The sequence below is a fragment of the Aspergillus tanneri genome (assembly GCF_003426965.1).
Source record: "Aspergillus tanneri strain NIH1004 chromosome Unknown AapTan_4_pilon_pilon_pilon, whole genome shotgun sequence".
Classification (NCBI taxonomy): Eukaryota; Fungi; Ascomycota; class Eurotiomycetes; order Eurotiales; family Aspergillaceae; genus Aspergillus; species Aspergillus tanneri.
The window spans coordinates 2,483,981-2,503,531 of record NW_022984631.1 but is presented as its reverse complement, the minus strand read 5'-3'; the positions used below and the strand labels follow the sequence as shown (position 1 = coordinate 2,503,531).

The 19,551-nt window shown below is 46.1% G+C and overlaps 7 protein-coding genes across 7 annotated transcripts; 4 read left to right on the top strand and 3 right to left on the bottom strand.

Moving 5' to 3' along the window:
* Nucleotides 1–4,097: 4,097 nt before the first annotated feature.
* Nucleotides 4,098–5,903, bottom strand: ATNIH1004_006011 (putative glycosyl hydrolase; the record flags this gene model as incomplete). The annotated part of the gene is made up of 1 exon (XM_033570648.1): nt 4,098–5,903. The coding sequence occupies one exon, from the start codon at nt 5,901–5,903 to the stop codon at nt 4,098–4,100; it is 1,806 nt and encodes a 601-aa protein (XP_033426680.1).
* Nucleotides 5,904–7,139: 1,236 nt separating this feature from the next.
* On the bottom strand, nt 7,140–7,751 carry RBM8A (RBM8 family RNA-binding protein; the record flags this gene model as incomplete). Its single annotated transcript, XM_033570647.1, has 2 exons — nt 7,140–7,379; nt 7,509–7,751. 2 exons carry the CDS (start codon nt 7,749–7,751, stop codon nt 7,140–7,142), a joined length of 483 nt encoding a protein of 160 aa, XP_033426679.1.
* Nucleotides 7,752–8,821: 1,070 nt separating this feature from the next.
* On the top strand, nt 8,822–9,680 carry ATNIH1004_006009 (uncharacterized protein; the record flags this gene model as incomplete). Its single annotated transcript, XM_033570646.1, has 2 exons — nt 8,822–8,939; nt 9,028–9,680. 2 exons carry the CDS (start codon nt 8,822–8,824, stop codon nt 9,678–9,680), a joined length of 771 nt encoding a protein of 256 aa, XP_033426678.1.
* A 1,948-nt stretch (nt 9,681–11,628) lies between these two features.
* On the top strand, nt 11,629–13,255 carry AMY1 (alpha-amylase; the record flags this gene model as incomplete). The annotated part of the gene is made up of 2 exons (XM_033570645.1): nt 11,629–12,519; nt 12,587–13,255. The coding sequence occupies 2 exons, from the start codon at nt 11,629–11,631 to the stop codon at nt 13,253–13,255; spliced, it is 1,560 nt and encodes a 519-aa protein (XP_033426677.1).
* A 700-nt stretch (nt 13,256–13,955) lies between these two features.
* ATNIH1004_006007 (Bax Inhibitor family protein) lies at nt 13,956–15,031 on the bottom strand (the record flags this gene model as incomplete). Its single annotated transcript, XM_033570644.1, has 2 exons — nt 13,956–14,439; nt 14,502–15,031. The coding sequence occupies 2 exons, from the start codon at nt 15,029–15,031 to the stop codon at nt 13,956–13,958; spliced, it is 1,014 nt and encodes a 337-aa protein (XP_033426676.1).
* Nucleotides 15,032–15,332: 301 nt separating this feature from the next.
* Nucleotides 15,333–16,048, top strand: ATNIH1004_006006 (EKC/KEOPS complex subunit CGI121/TPRKB; the record flags this gene model as incomplete). Its single annotated transcript, XM_033570643.1, has 3 exons — nt 15,333–15,491; nt 15,554–15,676; nt 15,734–16,048. The coding sequence occupies 3 exons, from the start codon at nt 15,333–15,335 to the stop codon at nt 16,046–16,048; spliced, it is 597 nt and encodes a 198-aa protein (XP_033426675.1).
* A 723-nt stretch (nt 16,049–16,771) lies between these two features.
* On the top strand, nt 16,772–19,249 carry slx4 (the record flags this gene model as incomplete). The annotated part of the gene is made up of 1 exon (XM_033570642.1): nt 16,772–19,249. The coding sequence occupies one exon, from the start codon at nt 16,772–16,774 to the stop codon at nt 19,247–19,249; it is 2,478 nt and encodes an 825-aa protein (XP_033426674.1).
* Nucleotides 19,250–19,551: the final 302 nt, after the last annotated feature.

Genomic DNA, 19,551 nt, shown 5'->3' with positions numbered 1-19,551 from the left:
TTATTGTCAAGTTTGCTTGAAACTTGGGGTTAAATTGGACTGACTTCCTTTTTTGTACTGCTTCGACTTAGAAACATCTCCAATCCAAACTAGAAACCACTAGGCGGATCGTATCCGTGGTCCTTCGTACTGTGATGGTCCCTCAACTGCCGAGGCGAAGGAGGCAAAAAAGCTGGCGTTCAAAGTTCCAAGGTCTTAAGAAATACACCTAGGGGAGGTCATGCAATGTCGATCGGAAATGATATCCCCATAAGTACCTTACTATTCTGTAGGTTGGATGGTAAGGTGAACTGGCTAACTAACAGGTAAGTTGCTAATTGATAGATGACTAAGGAAGCGCTGTACTTCAACTTCCCCAAGCCAATAAACGTACATAACCTTCTATCAGAGTGTCCAAGTGGAGGCCTTTTCATTTATCCATGTGCCATTCGCATCCTCCACACCACGAAAGGAATAACGGTGAAGCGACTGCCCTTTTAATCCACAAATAAACATGAAAGAAAATTTTTTTTTTTTTTAAAAAAAAAACGTTTCAGGGAGAGGCTGATCCGTTACTGCGGTTTGGACAGTTATTTTTTTTTTTTTTTTTCTGACAGATCCATGACCCTCAGCCACTGAGAAAGGCTGAAACCGGCACAGCGATGTGCAGCATGCCGATCGCACATCAATTGCCATCATCGTTCTCCATCACCGGGAACATCTTTGGACTTTAAAGATCGAATCAGAGTGCCGGAACGAGATAATGAAGACAATCCTTATGAGTTTACATAGAGAGCGCGGCAGTACAGTAGCATTTCTACGGCATTGGACGAGCAACCTTGTGGGGTGGCTTTGTTTTTTATTTTTATTTTTTAAATCCCCCTTTCCCTCAACTACTTTCCGATGCTTCAAGGCTCTAATAAAACTATTCCTCCCCTCCCCTCCATCACAGTCCCAATGCTGTGCATCACTTAAGATGCTAGCTGCAGTAGCATCTGCAAATGGGACAGTAGCTCCGGAATAGACATTCTGTAGGCATAGCAAAACTTGTGTTCCCATTCGATGATCAACAAATAGAGGACCCAAGAGAATGGGAAGCAACCTCCTTGAGAATGGAAAATGCCCGACCGAATTTTCTCTTGGTGGTTCCTTTTCTCACGTCCTCCCTTTGATGAGGGTAGTAGAAAGAAAGCCAGGGCCAAGTCCCCTTGCTCAGAGTTCCACCGCTGTTTATATTCCGGGCAAGTATCGGCGGCTGCTAGCCCCATTGATGACGGCCAAGCACGTCATGGCTGCGCTGATTGGATGCGTCCAACCAACGCAAAGTAGAAAATTAAAAATTCAAAATAAAAAATTCAATAAAAAAGTACCTCTGGCAGTGTACGGGGACTGCTGATATATTGCTGATCGAACTACGTCATATCGCCTACGATACGTTTGCTTTTCACACGAATACAAGATCACTCCTCCCTTTCATTAACCAGTCGAGTTACTGTACCCTTACACTCGAGGCTAACTAGCTACGCGCAACGCAAACCAGACGGTAGCGGTAAATTGTTTCAAACTGAGCTCCATCCTCCCCTCGTAGAGTTCAACATTCATGGTATTGATGGTCCCGAGTGGCAATGCACAGAGCATACTCTGTGCGGAGTACATCGGCAACCCAACGTTGTCTCGTCCTCTTACATCATCATCATCATCATCATCATCGATCAACACGAGGTTGTGAATCAGTCTAACCCTCGGAGAGACCAGAGTGTCTGGTAAACCACACTTCCGGCCGAGCGTTGAGCAACTGAACTCCCGCGAGCCAGTTGAATACGTTCCTCGACCCCCGCATCGCTGGGTCGCATGCGTTTTCCGCCACCTAGAACGGGGGTGCTTGTGACCTGACGGTGGTTAGTTCAGGATGACAGTTGTCAACTGTTAGCCATGAATGTAAACTGTTCTATCCAGATGCAAGATATCCATCAGTAGGAGTTGGACACCTTGGAATGGTGGGGGAGGAGATACTGTGTAGGGTTCCTTATGACGACTATCTAGGATGTGAGTATTTTGACTTGGTATTGGTACTGGAATCTGTAGGGCATACACACATCAATTCTGCCAGCCTAGAGTACCTACGGTACCTAGATAGGTACCTAGTAAGTAGGTGGTAGGGTTTGATGTTACCGAATCTGGTATGTAATAAATAGGACGATACATAGCAAGAATGTAAGGATGGAAGCAGAAACAGACACCGCGTGACTTTGATTCCTCACTGAGTTTTCAGTTAGCTTTGGTTGTTTTGAGGAATTAATGATCTCTATGGTATGATTAACATTAGAGATTATTTAAAAATTAATTGTCAACAATTCATTCTTCAATGTTGCAGCATCTGAAGCTATTAGTTAGTTAACCAGTTAGTATCTTAGGTAAGTAAGCACTGAGATGTTTGCTTTATATCCATCAAGGTGATTAGCAAGAATTGTAAACAATCTACCCACATTTATCCCGAATCCCTGACCGATGACGATGACGATAAAGCACCGCCGATCCCTCATCGGCTACAACAGGAGTTGATTTGCTCCTTTGTCCCGCCAGAGACTATCACCATTTTAGTAGCTTTTTTCCGTCCCTTTCTCTGATTGTTAAACAAAATCAGTCGATCACTTGATGTTTGTTCCCTCGATAAGAGGTCAAAGCCCTGTCTATTTTCCTCTACGGAGTATTCCGTATTCATGGAGCCACTCCCACAACTGACTGACTACTTCAGCGCTAACTGGTCCAATCGATCTAATCTCACTCACTATCAGACAGACAGACAGAGAGAGAGAGAGAGAGAAAATAAGACTCCCCCGTCAGTAGCATGTGGCTTTCAGCACGGTCATCCTTGGCAGGAATCCTTATGCCGGCGCATTTCTCCCCCGTTTAGATATGACCGGGGGGCGATTCCCTTCGTTTCCAGAATCCGTCTGGTTTGCTGGTGATTGGATTGTCTCAGAATCGGCTTCTAGGGGGCTTCTAGTGCTTGACTAATTTTCTCTGAGGATCCGGGCGGGTTTATAACTAGATTCCGCGGAGTAGTAGTAGCGTTGGTTAAGTCAGATATATGGTGGTATTGTCATTCGTCGGCTGCTGGACTACCCTTCCTTACCTAGGTAATTGGCTTACTGCAATCCCGTGATGGTTGTTGGTGGGTTTATTATTAATGTGTGGTCCTACGGGAGTATGTGCTAGATCAATTCTTCCTGCTAGCCAGATAGATCCTAGCCAATTTACAACACATACAGACTTAAAAATATCATCCGTATTCGACTTATATCTCATTCACATCTGTACCTCTCTACCCCAACAAGAGAAATAATCCAATTGGACAAACCAATGACGAAAAAACAACCCACCTACCCACCAACAAGCACAGAATAGATACCTGTACTTAGATTTTAAGATACATCTACATTATACTTCGACAGGTAACTACTCCGCACAGTAGGGCCCCATCGTCCTTGCACCGGAACACAATTCCGCATCCGCAATGCAATATGTAGCGTAGATCATATCATGTACATGTATGTTGCATATGTGTATGTATGTACTCCAGCTACTATCTCAGGTGCAAAGATCCATTCCCTGAGTGGAGATCAAGAAACAATCAATGCAAGAGTACGGAATATACTCCGTACCATTGGCGCAGTACATTATCTCATCTGAAAGGCCCGTTACGCACTATGTAGTCTCCTCTCAGTGCCTCGGTGGGCTGGCTAACTAGGTAGTGCTGCTTGTTGTTAGCCGGTCTCGTGGAATCTGCTTTGTCTTTCTTTGAAGATGCTTAGCTTGGGTCTTTTTGTTTACGAAAGTACGTTTATCAAGTATCTGACCGTCAGGTGGTGGATTCAATATCAATCATCTGATATCTGATATCTTGACAGCCATAAAGGTCGTCCTCATTGGATTGGGAAAATACTGCCAAATGACTGTTCATTCGTATTCCATCGGCTCTGGTCCACAGGCCAATCTAACAATGTCTATAAAAATACCCAAAACTTCTCGCCCCAATGCAACATCACCCAATGGTAAAGATATTCCATGATATATACAACAGAACGATCGTAGCATTTCGTCTGAATGGCTGAAGATCAGACATCCTTGCCAGAAAGAGAAGGGAAATTTTCCCATTGGTACAAGGCTCGCAGAACGGCTACACCCCCAGACTGCGTCTCTACAGTACGACCCCGGCCCCGGTCATTGTAGTCCTTATGCCGCATGCCTATGACGTCCGGATGCTCAGTCAGAGGGGTCTGGCCACAGGGTCTGGATATCTCGAGCTCTAGATTTTCTGCAAGGTCGCCGTGGTTTCTATAATCCACGGCACCTTGAGGCAGGGTGCTCCGATAAGTGAGCGCGTCATCGGACTTGCGATATTCTCTTCCCCACCAGGTTCCGAATTTGCCATCAGCATCTCGAGTCATGAGGGCAGCGTTTGCGTTATGTTTGATCCATGGCCCATACGTCCGGCATCGTGCCTGATGCCATTTATATACGTAGTACCAATCGCTCTCATCCTCGCTTGTGCGACTGGAATTGACCAGAAAATGCTCCTCCTGCGGTCGAATGGGACGACAAAATTCGGTTAAATGATGGAAGAAAATCCCTTTGAACGTCTGTCCGTCTTGAGAACAGTTGCCGGAAGAATCGCATGCATCCTCTAAGACGCCCCCACGACCAAGGCCGGCCCACTCTTCGCTGGACTTATTGGGCCATCCCGTGGCATAAAGAACTTTACGGACGAGTTGGTGCCCATCGTCCAGATACTGCGGCGATTCAGTGGCCAGCCAAAGGCCCCGGAGCCCACTGAGAATTACACCTTGATTGTACGTGTACACCATCGTGTTAAGGACATCGCACTTGCGTGTGCCGGGATTTTCGGTGTCCTGATACCCTTTGACATGGAACCCGTCTGCATAGAGGCTACCTGGTCCAGTCATATTCGAGTTGTTAAGCCAATCGTATGCCTCAATAGCAGCAACTAGATGAGCTGGATTGTGAGGATTTCCGTCAGGCAAGATTTCGCTATTCTGAGATTCCGCCATGAAGGGCGATTCGATCACATCACCCGGGAAATAGAGATACATCCCGATACTGGCAGAGATGTACAATTCGTTTGTAATAGCATTCTTATAAGGAGTCAGATGGGGGCTCCAAATCATCCCACCTCCGCAGAGGGAACTATCCCATCCCTTGGCCGCAAGTTCGTAAAACAATCGAGCTCGATGAGCTGCTGGAATATGGAATTGGAGGCCATGCCACCCAGGTCTTTTGCCGGTAGTTTTAGGATACGCGAACTTATGGTAGTGCAAATCTGAGTGCAGCTTCTGAAACTTGATGCTCTCTAGCCATTCCAATACTAGCCAGAGCATATCATCAAAGGCCTGGTTCCTCACAGCAAATGCATCTTCGCCGAAGTAAAAGGCCATGGAGTGGTCGAAGAAGTGATTGATAAGATTCTCAAAAGCCTGGCCATAGTAGTCGATCATCGATGTTACTCTAGGATCTATATTCGCATCCAAATGTTTGGGTGGTGGCAGCATATCATTCACCGCGGAAGTTAGCGACGAGAGCGTGGCCGAGATGTGAGTCCCAAGCACTGCAGCTGTCCAATCGATAGCTGTGGGCCATTTTCCCTGCCATAGTTGAAAGTATTTATCTTGCATCACATTCAATGCACTCAGCAGATCTCGCTGCGTGCTGTTCACCGAATTGGCCGGCTGTGACGAGCGGTCGGAAGGAAGTCGTTCCGGTAGGACAGTCGTTCCATCAAGGACGGTCTGTCCCCGTGGAGACAACGGCCCAAGGCCGTCCTGCGACCGCAGCACCAGCGCATTGGTCCAGGGAAAAGCCAGATATATGCAGAGAACGCTGAAGATGTATATCAATGCTACCATTTTCGGAGCATTACCCTATTCCTCTCCCTCTCTTTATCAAAGCTCTACCAAAGCCCCTAAGGATGGAAACAATGAGAAAGGTCGGAACTGATAAGCAACGACGAGAGTTAAAGATACTCTGAAAGAGAATGATCAGACCGATCAAGCAACCGCAGAACGAAAGACATCTGGCGACGAATGAAGGGCAAAGCAATAAATATAACGTCGTCCGAGGTGCAACATTGCCCTGCCACCAGGGGAGAAAGAAAGATGATCAGTTGCAGTCGGTTGTGTGGGGGTCATTTTAGTTTGGCTTGGAAACGGCAGAGGATCCATGGGGAAGGAGGTCTTCTGCCATGGGTCGACTTCTTTTCTTCCTTTTTTTAAGGATTTTTTTCGCTTCATTGTTGCCAATTGCTCTCACTTGATAGCTCGAAACCATTCTTATCTGTGCTCCTGCGATCGTATCATGCGCTCTCGAATTCATCAGGCCAAGTCAACGCTGTATGGTCGACAATGGTCTGATGATTGCCTATAGCTCTACAAACATGTATCACAAACTAGAAGATCGACAGGGGCAGTGGTCTATTGTATCGGAGACATAGGTCAGAAGGCTTACGGGTTAGGGATGGACGCATCGGTTGTGCGATGCCGGCTACTCATATCTTGCGATCGCATATGCATGTCGCGTACAGTGTGCCAAGGCAAAATAGAAGGGGAATTAGAAAACTTTTCGCCGTAAACAGTCATTTTATTCAGTCATGTCCAGAGAAACGAACTAATCAAGCTAGACGAATGGTTTTAGCTCGGTAAATCTAACATCGGAAGTTTTCTTCTGAAGCCTTAGTTAGTAAGTGACCAGAGTTAAACACATGTTGGAAAAATTCAATCGCCGTACCAAATTGCGAAAAGTCCACGACGCCGACATATCCCCGGGGGCACGATCATGTAAATCGCACCATCAGATGATGGCCATACGTACAGACCCCCGCAATATAGGACAATGCCGACTATAAGCGTATTCATCCTGGTTCTCGTCATCCGCCAGAAATAATTCGCACATGCCAGAGTCACAGCACCAAAGCCTTCATGACGACTGTCGTCTTGTCGTCCTGTAAGGATGTAAACCAATATGAGACCGCTAGCGGTCAACAAAGAGGGGGAGATAGGAATGATTAAACCAGAGCAACAGTTCATCACAAGACCACACATTATCAGAGGAAAGGAGATCAAGCAAGTGATTCTAGGTCAACTTGCCTACTCCCTTTCATTTTCAGCTCCAGCTCCAGGGCTGCGACTCCTCTCCCGGCTCCTGCTGCGGCCTCGGCCACCGCGGCCTCCTCTCTGTCCACCAGATTTTCCTTTATTGGAGGACGGAGGTGGCCGAACAAATGCGTAGTCGACTTGAATTGTCTGATCAAGCAGTTTGGAACCATTCAGTGCCTTAATGGCCTCCGACGCCTCGGGAAGAGTCGAGTATTCAATCAAAGCATACCCCTATGCGAGTGAGTATTAGCATATCCAATTGCCACAATTCATAGTTTCTATGTAAACGGTCGCAGTGGGATGGAAAATTGAGAGGCGCAGTGATGAAATAAAACCTGACGGAGAGCTAAGTTGACTAACCTTGACATAACCTGTTCGACGATCAAGGTTCAAATTGAAGTTTTTAATCTCTCCATACTCGGCAAACAGATCCGTCACGTCTTCCTCCGATGCCTCCTCATGAATGTTGGTCACTATCACAATCCATCCCTCGATACTGCGTACAGCGACGGCTTCAGCATGTGTCCGTGGTTCGAACCCTCCCGTTTGGACGGGAGCTTCTTCAGGCGAGGCCTGGACGTCGACATCCATTTCCGCAGACATCGTGGCAATTGGTACCGAGATATCTAGAGAAATATCAAAGAAAGGGACAAAGAGACACTAGTTTGTATGTGAAGGGGACGAATGTGGGCGTTTCCTTGTTCCTTGGTAAAGAGATTGTCCTGTCCAATCTGTCTGATCGCGTAATGGAGTGAGTGGATTATCCCGTACGAAGCTTGCGATGTGCTTATGTAATCTATCCATGAACAACACGGTCTGGCAGTGCATGTGCTGAAAATTGAAAAGTACATACCAGTAATAATAATATGGGTTTATTGAGCTTTTGACTCAATTGTATTGTTAGATGTCTAGTTGGGAAAAGTTAAAAAAGGTGAAAAAAAGTAAAAGGAAAGAGTAAAACTTCCTTCTCTCCAGAATTCAGTGATATAGTCCAGGAGTTTGGGAGGACTAATTAATCTCATACTGTAGTTAGCTAGGTGAAGGCAAGATCTGGCCCAATCGACCTTAAAGTGTATATTTTTTTTTTAGTATTTTTCAGTCCATGATTAGCTTCTTAAAGTTTGACAATATTGTAGCCAAGTTGTTAAACTTTGAAGTCTGATCTCTGAAGCACGGTGTGTCCAAGTAGACTGTAGTATACTCCTTCACTCTCTAGTAGACAAAATTACCTAGCTACCACCTGACTATAACTTCTCGAATTAAGTAATATATTTATCAAAAATTACCAAGTCTATCTTACCATGTAAATCCGGATCCCTGCTATCAATTCGGGCTGATAGCCATCTGTAAAGCAAGTCAAGGTTTAGATGAACCCTAAATGTATGAGGCATATCAAAGTACACAGTATTGTTAAATTCTTACGGTGAGAGCATATTGATGAAACAATTGGCAATATACAAGTCAAGCCCGCACGTAGAGATTGCGTCAATTTGACCTACAAGCCTAGAAATGCCCTGATCAATGGGTTAAACTATGGGGGAAGGTGAATGTAATAGATAGAATCAGCGCAGAAGTCGGAATATTCCACGTTTTGCTTTTCAACGTAATGGAACTGGCATTGAAAATCAATCTGACAGTGAATGAAGGCCAGCCACCCTAGGACAGCACCAACAATGCTACTGTTCTTACACTCAGACGATGCCCTACTTCCTAAGGCAAACTTGGAATCAATCTATTCTTCTCGACAGAAACGATATTTGTTCTGGGCAGTTTCGGTATCAAAATGCGTTGGTAAGTTCGAAGTAGCCTACTAAATGAGTAAGTCTGTCCATTGGCTTATGCTATATTAGCAACGATCCCAAATGTGGCTGTCAGCCAGCCCCAAGAAGAGTGCCGAGGAAAGTCGAAATTGTTCTACAGGGAGCTGAGCCTGGACAGGTGCGTGAACTGCACCAACCAGGTGCTGAACTCGACGTCGTCTTCGACTTGGTCAGCAATGCTTTGGTTCTGCGCGAAACCATCAAGGATCCCAATAGGCACAAGACGTCGTCGATTTTCAGTGTACAGATTGACTGTGCGAAAATGCGTTTTATCAACCTCATAGGGCTCGAAGATAGCTCACTTTTGCTTTCGCTGCGGATGCGACGCTCGGCCTGTAAACCCAAAGGAAAGAAGATGCTAGTGACAGAGAAGTTCTATGGATTCGCACCTCCTTGTCTCGAGAGCCGACTCGACAACGACCTGTATGCATGTGGCTGGTCTAAACAGCGCCTTCAGTTATTTCTGCCGGAGGAAAGGATAAGAGGGTGGAAGACGGTAGCGCTGATTCTCAAGACGTTCAAAGAAATCACTGCGGAGCATTGGTGCCATATTGTGCATATAATCAACCCTCCACCGGTTTCTGGCTTGGATTGGAAGGCACTAGAGGAATACATCATGACCGATGGAAAAAAACCGTCCGATAAAAAGGTCAAATGCAAGCAGGCATTCGCTACGGTTGAAGAAACGAGCAAAGTCAAGCTACTGCGCTAGGAATCCATAATTTCATTCAGAGATCAGTTGTGTCAATGGGGATGTTGTTAAATGTCTTTGTGCCTGCAGTTCTTTTGGCGTTCGAGTATGATGGGCTCATCGTACGCGTTTCGATATGGACATAACAGTTGGGGATTTGGCGTTGGAGTGTGATGGAAGCCCAGGTAATCTCAACCAATGTGCATAATGTTAGCAAATATAATCCTGTATGTCCAGATAAGTAGAGGTTCGCTTATAAACAGTAGGCCTTGAAGCGAGGTATCTAGTAGTCTTGCGACATGGCTGTTTTAAACTAGTGACCGCCGCAAGCAAATACTGCCTATGTCAGCTGCCAGCTTAATGTTCAAGGACGGTGAGTTCGGCATTTCAATAACTGCGAGCGACATGATTTCGAGAGATCCAACTACTTTAATCTCAGACAACATCTTCACCTGAAAATTAAGCATCTACTTGCCGAGTGTAATTTGCAAGTTTGAAAGGCTTTGCACGCAAAGCAGATAGATGAGCTCTGTCCTACGTCCCCGGTTCTGGGCTGCGATAAGCTATGGCATTAATGGGCCGTGCTTTTCTTCAGCAACTTGCAGGTTGTTAGATCTTGGACATCTAAGCGCGTACCGACCTACCTATGTAACCATTCACTTGTTTAATGGCGTCATAGAAATCAGTCGTATCAGAAGAGGAAAAAAAGTTATCTGCAGTCTCATGATCACCGCGGATTTAATAATCCGCGTTGTACTTCCTTTCTCCCTTACTTGCACCCTGTAGTAATTGCTCTCCTTTGCTTACGTCAACCTTGTCTATGTTTGAGACGAGTACTGCACAATTTACTATCAAGAAGCACCTTGCTGGTGCATCCTAGAATTGTGGATTATTAAAGGTGACAGTGTTGGTGGACACTGTGGAAACATGCACGTGAATTATTAGATTAAAGTATGGTGCCACTCCTTGCTCAGGGGCATTTTCTCCCTATTTCTTTTTCTCGAAGATCGTTACTAAGACCACCTACTGTACCACCAGCCCTTCCTTTCGAGTAAAAATATGAGGCTGATATGTTCCGTATGCCAGGTTCTTGCTCGTTGCAGTCGTCTATATAGCATATTCACTCTCAAGGGAACTAACTTCTGCCCGAACCGGCTTTCTAAGAACAACCTTGCATACAGCAGGGACGAAAGATATAGAGTTTCCCAATCCCTTTCACTCAGCACTTGTTTCAGCTGGCAATTGTCCAAACGGCCACGTTGTAATCTGAACTTGCTTATTAACCCAAACCTGCATCTTGATCATCTTTGACACTATAACAGAAAGATGATGCGGCAGAGAAAATTAAACATCGACATAGTAGATTGACAAGTGTGTTAAGCCCTGACAAAGAGGCTACTTGATCTAATAGCATGATACACTCCTTAAGAGAGAGATTGTTCCATCCCTATCAAGGAGACAAGGGTTTTATTTAGGCCTTGTAGTTGCTCAATGCCACCATGCTTTCCTGTGCACCTATCTGATTCTCTTCTCTTATCGTCTACTTACTCTTGTCCTTCTTTTGCTGACACTGATTCTTCTTCTTATTCTTTAGTCCAACGAAATACCGTCATCCTTTTGATATTTTTTACATAGGGCTGATCTTTGTCTCACAAAGATACCCAGTCACCCTACTTCAGTACTAGACATTTCAATTCTATCGCAATAATTGCCCTTTACATTCACTGAGGCTTAAAGCTCATAGAGAAATTTATAAATAATCCGCGAAGATAAGCCGTATGCGCGACGCTTCCATTCTACTACGAACTACCCATTCTCTAAGGCCTTGTCCAAGTGGCTTGCTACAATGCGCCTTCCATTTTCATTGCATCTATCCAAATGGATTTGCATTAATTCAGCCTTGAGCTTGCTCGCACCCACTCAAGCAGCAGACACTAAAGCCTGGAAGGCAAGAACTATATATCAAACAATGACCGATCGTTTTGCTCGCACGGACGGATCGACTACCCAAAGCTGCAATACAACACAGGGTTTGTACTGTGGTGGAACGTGGAGAGGAATGATAAACCAACTTGATTATATCCAGGGAATGGGGTTCGATGCTGTCATGATATCCCCTATTGTTAAGAACATTGAAGGGCATGTTCGGTACGGCGAGGCCTACCATGGTTACTGGGCTCAGGATATGTACTCCCTGAACCCGCACTTTGGGACGAAACAAGATCTACTCGATCTGAGCAAAGCCATACATGACCGTGGAATGTATCTTATGATGGACACCGTGATTAACAATATGGCTTACATCACCAATGGTGGAAGTCCAGCATCTGACATTGACTACTCCACTCTCTATCCTTTTAACGACCCGAAGTACTTTCACCCATATTGCAAAATCACAGACTACAACGACTACCTGCTTGCTCAGAAATGCTGGACAGGCGACGACATTGTGGTGCTCCCAGACTTGAATACAGAGGACGAACAAGTCCAGAGGATGCTGGTGAAATGGGTCAAAGAGGTCATATCCAACTACTCGATTGATGGACTGCGCCTCGACGCGGCAAAACATGTCACCCCAGACTTTCTGCCTTTGTTTCAAGAAGCTGCCGACACCTTCATTACCGGAGAGGTGTTCGACAAGTCTGTGAGGAGAATTTGCGGTTACCAAGATGAGCTCACCAGTCTTCCAAACTATCCAATCTACTACTCTCTTTTGGACGCCTTCACACGGGGCAATACAAGCTCATTGCCGGACCAAGTGGAAATAATGAAAAACAACTGTCCCGACGTGACATCGCTGACCTCGTTTTCGGAGAATCACGACGTTGCTCGATTCGTCAGCCTCAAAAGCGACATGACTGTGAGAATTTTCTTCGTATCTCCCAATCTACTCTTGCTTCAGACTAACACATGGAAATAAACGACAGCTAGCCAAGAATGTCCTCACCTTCACGATTCTCTTCGACGGCATCCCGATGATCTATCAAGGCCAAGAGCAACACTACTCAGGGAGTAGTGATCCTGAAAACCGCGAAGCACTCTGGCTTTCAAAATACGACACCAAGGCACCTCTATACAAAGCAATCACAATACTGAACCAGCTTCGCAAGCACGCCTCCCGTGTCGATCCCAAATATTTAGATACCCAGACCTACGCCGTCTACAAAGGACTGAGTGAAATGGCCTTCCGAAAGGGAAGAGAAGGACGGCAGATCGTCATGGTTCTGTCCACGCAGGGGTCAAATAGCAGCGAATACACGATCCGGATGATGAACGGGTATCAGCCTTCGTACGTCGTCATCGATGTGTTCACATGCAAAACATACACGATCAATGACATGGGCGAGCTCAGACTTGACATGGATAAGGGAGAGCCGCGAGTGCTTTACCCGACCGACTTGATGCATGGAAGTGGTCTCTGTGGCTATGATTACGCCAATGTATCATACCTTGATTTCCAGAGGAAGCCGTTGAATTCTTCGAACGATACTTCTACTTCTTCGGGGGCTGGAGTCCCCCCGGGTTTGGATATCTGGCAGACTATATGGTCTGTCCTTGTTTCGGTGATTGTCTGTTTGGCTATGTTCGTGTTATAGATAGAGAGAGGGTGTAGTGGAGCCCGGAACCCCCCCCCCCCTTTATCTGTTTTTGTCATCTTCTAATTCTCCTTGGGGACAAAATCTGGTTAGGGTTAATTGTTTTATTCCCCGGTTGAACATACTACGCTACGTTGATGCTATATTTCTTATTTACATGTCTCTTATATTGCGTTGCGAGGAATGGTATCTTTGCCTTGAATCTCTTAATAGAGGAAAATCCCAAGAGAAATGATGAAGTTTGAATGTTCTTTTCTTTCTTTTCTTGGCCTTTCGGTAGAGTAGAGAGTATATTAGAACTATCCTGAATGACAATAAATACCTGATCTCCAAGCAGGTTTCCCCGCTGTGCCGTCTATAACTAGAGGCAGATTCTTATCCTCATAACTAACCATGGCAAAAAAAAAAACAGGGGATTGTGCAAGGCAATCCTTCTAAAAATTCAATAATCCATACATGTGGAAAATGGCTATGGGCAAGATCCCACAGCACATACTAATGCAAACGGAGATCCTGTTAAGATGAGCAAGAAGTAAACGCAAACTATATCCACATTGCTCCAGCGTTGTCATCCGTAGTGACTCATACAGACCGAGCTAGTATTAGACGGGGTGAACCGGCATTTTCTTACCCGGCCAAGCTCGAAGAAGATCCAAAGATCCGCTAAGGGGAATTCGACCGGTTGCGTTCAAGGAATCACTTATTTCCGGTTGGAGCGCTGCATTCCCAAAATCTGGACCATACGGACGAAGATGTTGATGAAATCCAATTCGAGGCTGATGCTCTCATTGACGACGTCCCTGCGAATCAGACCTCTTTCGGCCAAACGGGCGTGGTGTAGGATTTTCTGCACGTCATAGAGAGTGAAACCACCGAAAACTGCGAGACCACCATAGAGCCAGATCTTCTCGGACCACATCAGGGTGCGGGTGGCAGTGGCGGGAAGGACGAGAGGGGCAAAGCCAGAAAGAGCAACGATGGTCACACCGGCAAGAAGGGGAGCACCGAGGTACAAGTACTTCTCCTGCTTGGCGGTAGCGCCGATAAAGGCGATCGAACCCATCATTCCAACGGTGTAGAGGCCAGCGCGAGCCAGCAGAGCCGGATGCATGAACATCAGGGGAGAAAGAAGCGCAGCCTGAGTGATGTTGAAGGCGGTCCAAAGACCATATTTCATCATGTAGCTAATCAACAGTTAGCCAGGTCACCCCTTATAAACATATAGAAAAAATTTTAGGAAACTTACTTGTCAGGAGAAGTGTACATAGTGCCGTACATAGTTCCGATGCTACCGACCAAGCCCAAACCGACAACGGCCCAAGGGTTCATGGCCATCAGGCGGTACGACCAGCCATTCATGTGCAAAGCTCTAGCAGCAACAGCAATAATACCGATTCCAAGGCCAGTGTGTATGAATGTGTCGTTCAAAAAGCTCCTTTCGTAATGAGGCATGCCACCATCCTCCCTCGTCTCTCGGTTAAAGATGAAGTTTGTCGCCAGGATAGTTCCACCAACGATAGCTGCTCCATAAAGCAGTCTCTGCGACATGTTACCGCCCTGAGTGGTACTGTATGCAGGCTGCATGTATGTGCGGCGGAAAGCATTCTGGAAGGTCTGTCTGGACTTTGCGAAGATGGAAGATGAGATGGAGCCGAGAGGCTTGGATTGAGAGGGCTTGATGGGCGAGTTGTGAATAAACCGAGCTGTGTTCACAGCTTTAGGTGCTTGACGAAGAGCCGCTGGAACGGCGAAAGGGCGTCGTAGGAAGAACGCCATGATTGCGACGAAACTGAATCCAAGGATGAATGACGAATGACTCGAGCAAGAGGAGTATTTAAGACTGTGATATCAGCGATTTCCGGCGTGTCCGCTACGGGCGCCCGAACGTTCGAGAAGCGCAGTCACGTGGACTGTACCGTAACTCCGCCGGCGATAAGTTGGTGGGGAAATTCGTTGCGGTTTAGATACCTATCTCCGGAGTTGCAAAAGGCTGGTCGACTAGATATTTCGGACTGATTCGGCAAATTTCTCCCGTCTGATTTATTCAGCGAACGCACCTCTCATTCTCCCATCCAACATGTCTTCGTCATTGGAGACCATTTTCCTTCCTCACCTCCCGTCCTCGATGCCGGTGCATGTAGCTCTATACAGAGATCTGAAAAATGCCCCTTTCCTTCGGCAGCAGCTTCTGTCGGGGAACTCGGACTTTGAATATGCCCTTATTGATGCGAGCATGGTATGGAATCTCCGTCCGGTGACTTTCTGGGGTAAAACGATGGTCCTAATAGCCAAGCACAGGTTCTATCAAGAGCGCACGCCCTCTCAGCAGTCTTCAGAGCCGTAAACGATTATCTAAATGAACGTCTCAAATCACGCAATATCCATTCAGAGATTGTGTTTTCCCTCAGCTCCACAAACAATGTGTGTTTTTTTCATAGAAGCTAATGATTCGCTGTGCTCTAAGCTAATGTTACATAGATCGCAGATTCCTTTCGAAAGTTTGGCATCACAGATTCAACAAAAGACTTGCTCGTGATCAGGGTCTCTGTGGATCCGAGCATCACTCATGATACAGTAGCAGCGCATCTGTCACAGTCGATCGAGGGTTCTTCTATACCATTTACTGACGAATCGCTCTCTGAAATTTCCGACGTCGCAAAGATAAAGAAAGCTTATAAGCTGGGAGTATTGGCCTCTACTCCAACAAATCAAGTCAACGGTGTCCTTGATAATCAGGCGAAACAACTTGAACTTTCCGTGTTGGGTGCAATTGCACTGCGCGGAGCAACTTGATTTTCTCATACTTCGGAAATATCTATGTTTAAGCCTTTCGAACTGTTCGAATGGCGTTGGTTCAAACAATAGTGTTTGGAGTAATCGGGTCTATGGTTGGCTTATTAGGATTGCTTCGCGTAGGTCTTTGGAAGCCTTGCCTGAGCAAGGTGTGACAGTAATGTTAACCTACAAGGGCATGACTACAACCAGCTTCAGTAGCTCTGGAGGCCCTCTTTTTATACAGGCACCGTTATTTAATAGGACTTCGGCAAACGGCTAGGGGGAGACATACCATCCACACGAAGATGCTGTATATGGCCAGGCGATACGGGCATTGTCAATCCTCGGCTGCAGGTTCCATTTTATGTGATTTAGACAACAGATTTTGAATAGAACAACTTTCGGAGAGACAATGACTTGCTTGAGCCACGTCGACTTCCGCGATACCACCGTCAAGTAGAGCATCAAGGTAAAATCCCGCCGTTGTGATTGGATGCTTCGGTTGCCCTGCCCACCGCCGGATATGTCCAAATCAGGTAACATTGCAACTTTGCCAAGAATAGCGCGTGATTCTCTCCATCTCACTTTCTCCGCAATCTTTTTCTACCGAAACTACTCGAAGCACGACAACATGAATACACACCGACTGGGACTCGCAGTGGGCTTCACTCCCTAAGGGCTACACATGTCTGTGTTGGCTCCTTATCCATTTCTATTTAGCGTTGTTGTGCACCCGATACCATGAGCGCTGCATCAGACATCATTCTTTTGTCTTCCCCGCCGGTATGTCCCTCTCGCACCCCGGCGCCCCCAAGTTATGATCCCGGGAAGATTTTTGGGATCTCTCCGCGAGGCTCATCCCCGGCTTCAGTTCTGTCGCCGTCGGAGTTGTTTCGACCCCTTTCGCAATCCCGGTATTTCAAAGCCAGCACTAAAAACGGCAAAACATCAAACATAAAGAAAAACAAGACGTCGAGTGAAGGAGCGGCAGAAACAAATTTATTAAATTTCAAGAGAAAGGATGCTGTATTGGAAAACGGCGCGAAACGGAGGCGGACGAAGAAGCTCTCGAGCGAGCGAGTAACAGTCCCTTCCGAGTTGGAACCCTCGACTCCGGATAGGAGGGGAAACACATCCAAAAAGTCAACGGCCACCAAAAAGAAGCACACAGATGGCCCTAGCAAGTGTGGGAAGACTACGAATAAAACTTTGACGGGGAGAATTGCGAAGGCTGATAGCGTACAAACAAGAAAGTCCGATGAGAAAATCGATTGTCCCTGTACTCCGAAATCCTCGCAAGAGAAAATCGCCAAGGGTACCTTTGGTTGGGAAAAGGAAGGCCTGCAGCTAGATGTAGCTACGAAGCGGAGGTTCGACTGGACTCCGACAAAGGACACTATTGACCAAGCTACCGAGGTGGAGGAGATTGGAAGTGCAGAACGTCCATCGAACCGGTTTGGTACCTTGTTAGCGGAATACAATTTCAGCGATTCTTCTTCGGCTGCCCACAACAACACGAGGTCTCTTGAGGCTGGGGCTTTTACAAAGAGGAGGCGAATAGAGCTCGTGGATTCTAGTCTTAATCCTGTTTCCAAGGCTATTGCCCCCAGTACGGACAAGCCACTCACCGATAATGACCAATCTACAACAGCCTATAAACCGAAGAAAAGGCTTCAAAAACAAAGCAAGAAGTTGACTACCCTCACAGCTCGTGTGACAGCGCGATACAATGAGGACCTTGCAGAAATCCCTGATTTGACGGCTACTCATAAAGACGGCACATCTGCAAATACTAAAAGCTCAAAATCCAAAGCGAGAGAGAAAACAAAATCGGCTCCGCAAGAGCCTGAGTTTATTGTACTTTCCCCTGAAGCAGCTACCAAATGCCTTGATGACCAAGATCTCATATTTGGAACTTGCAGTCAACTTCAACGAGAAGATTCCCCAAAATTGCGAAGAGAAACACAAACAGCATTTTATGAGTCAGAGAAAAGCAACACGGCCGAGCCAGTGTCTAGTCATATTCAGAGTACGAGGTCTAAAACATCTTCTTCTACCACCATATCACGCTTCACGGCCCCCAGGAATTTATGGTCCATTGCGGCAAGAGACTCAGAAGGGTCATTAGCTCAGGTAGCGGTCCTCAATCTTTCAGGTGAATCTGGTTTATCTGAGACCTCAGCCACCAATTATAATCATACCAGCAGACAAAAGAGCCGGAATAAGGATGCTGGTACTGTGGGCAGCATAGGCTCCAATGATATCTCTGAGCCTAATGAAATATCGTCCACAAAGAAAGGGCTGTCCACGGGAGCTAGTCAAATTATCAACAATACGACCGAGAAGACAAATTCTCAGACGGCAGTACCTCGTCCTACAATGCCTCGATATGGCGGTTTCACAGATGCTGAGTTATCAAAGCAGATTGCGACCTACGGGTTTAAGCCTCTCAGAAACCGACAGAAAATGATAGAATTACTCCAGAAATGCTGGGAGTCAAAGCACGGTAAAGACTCGAATGGGGACAATGAAAAGGAGCAACGTAATCTATCTACTGAGCCAACGTCAGAAACGGCACCATCACAACTACAGAAAAGTGAGAAAAGTTCCTGCAAGTGTACCAGTACTTCTCAGAAAACAACCACGAGGCCCAGGAAAGCCCAGTCGACTATATCGTCCAAGTCTATATCGAAAAACGAACCATCCGCAACATCAGCCAATATGAGCAATAGACGAGACAGTCCTCAGCGCGAAACGAAGAAAGCCTGTTCTACACGTTCGTTCATTGATGTAGAAGAAATTGAGGACTCGGAAGAAGACGTTACTTTATCTCCAGTCCGGCATCAGCATCAACACATGCTTCACACCGCGGAATGTACACCATCTCTGTCTCTGTCAACAATGCCATCTAATCCAATCCGTACCGCATTCCAGGTCCGATCGCCTGCGCTCACTGCCACTAAGAGAACCAATACCTCGAATTTGGCCGATCAGATCACCCGCGCCGTACGTGCACAGCCTCAGTTTACCTCAACCAGTACTCCCAAGCATATCAGCTGGTACGAAAAAATGTTGATGTACAATCCCATCAATCTAGAGAGTTTTACCACCTGGCTGAATACTGAGGGATTAAGTCTTGTCAACGAAGACAGAGAAGTTGGGGCCAGTTTTGTACGGAAGTGGTGTGAAAACAGAGGCATCTGCTGTAGCTATTATTGATGCTTCTTTATTACTCTCTCTTTCTCTTTCTCTCTTTCTTATATTTTATATATGCAGTCGTCACTGTTTTGCATATGACCTGACTAGATGAAGGTCGGAGGGAGTTGGAGTTCTCTGGGATTAATATTCAAGGTGGAAAATTGGCGAATAATCTGGGTGAGATGGATAAATTGCTAGAGTCCTATGATGATGGCAGTTACTGGAATACGCATTCAGGTCATAGACGTAAAATATTATTAAAAAATAAATAAATAAATGACTATCACTGTAAATGAAACCCCACGCCAAACAAACATGATTTA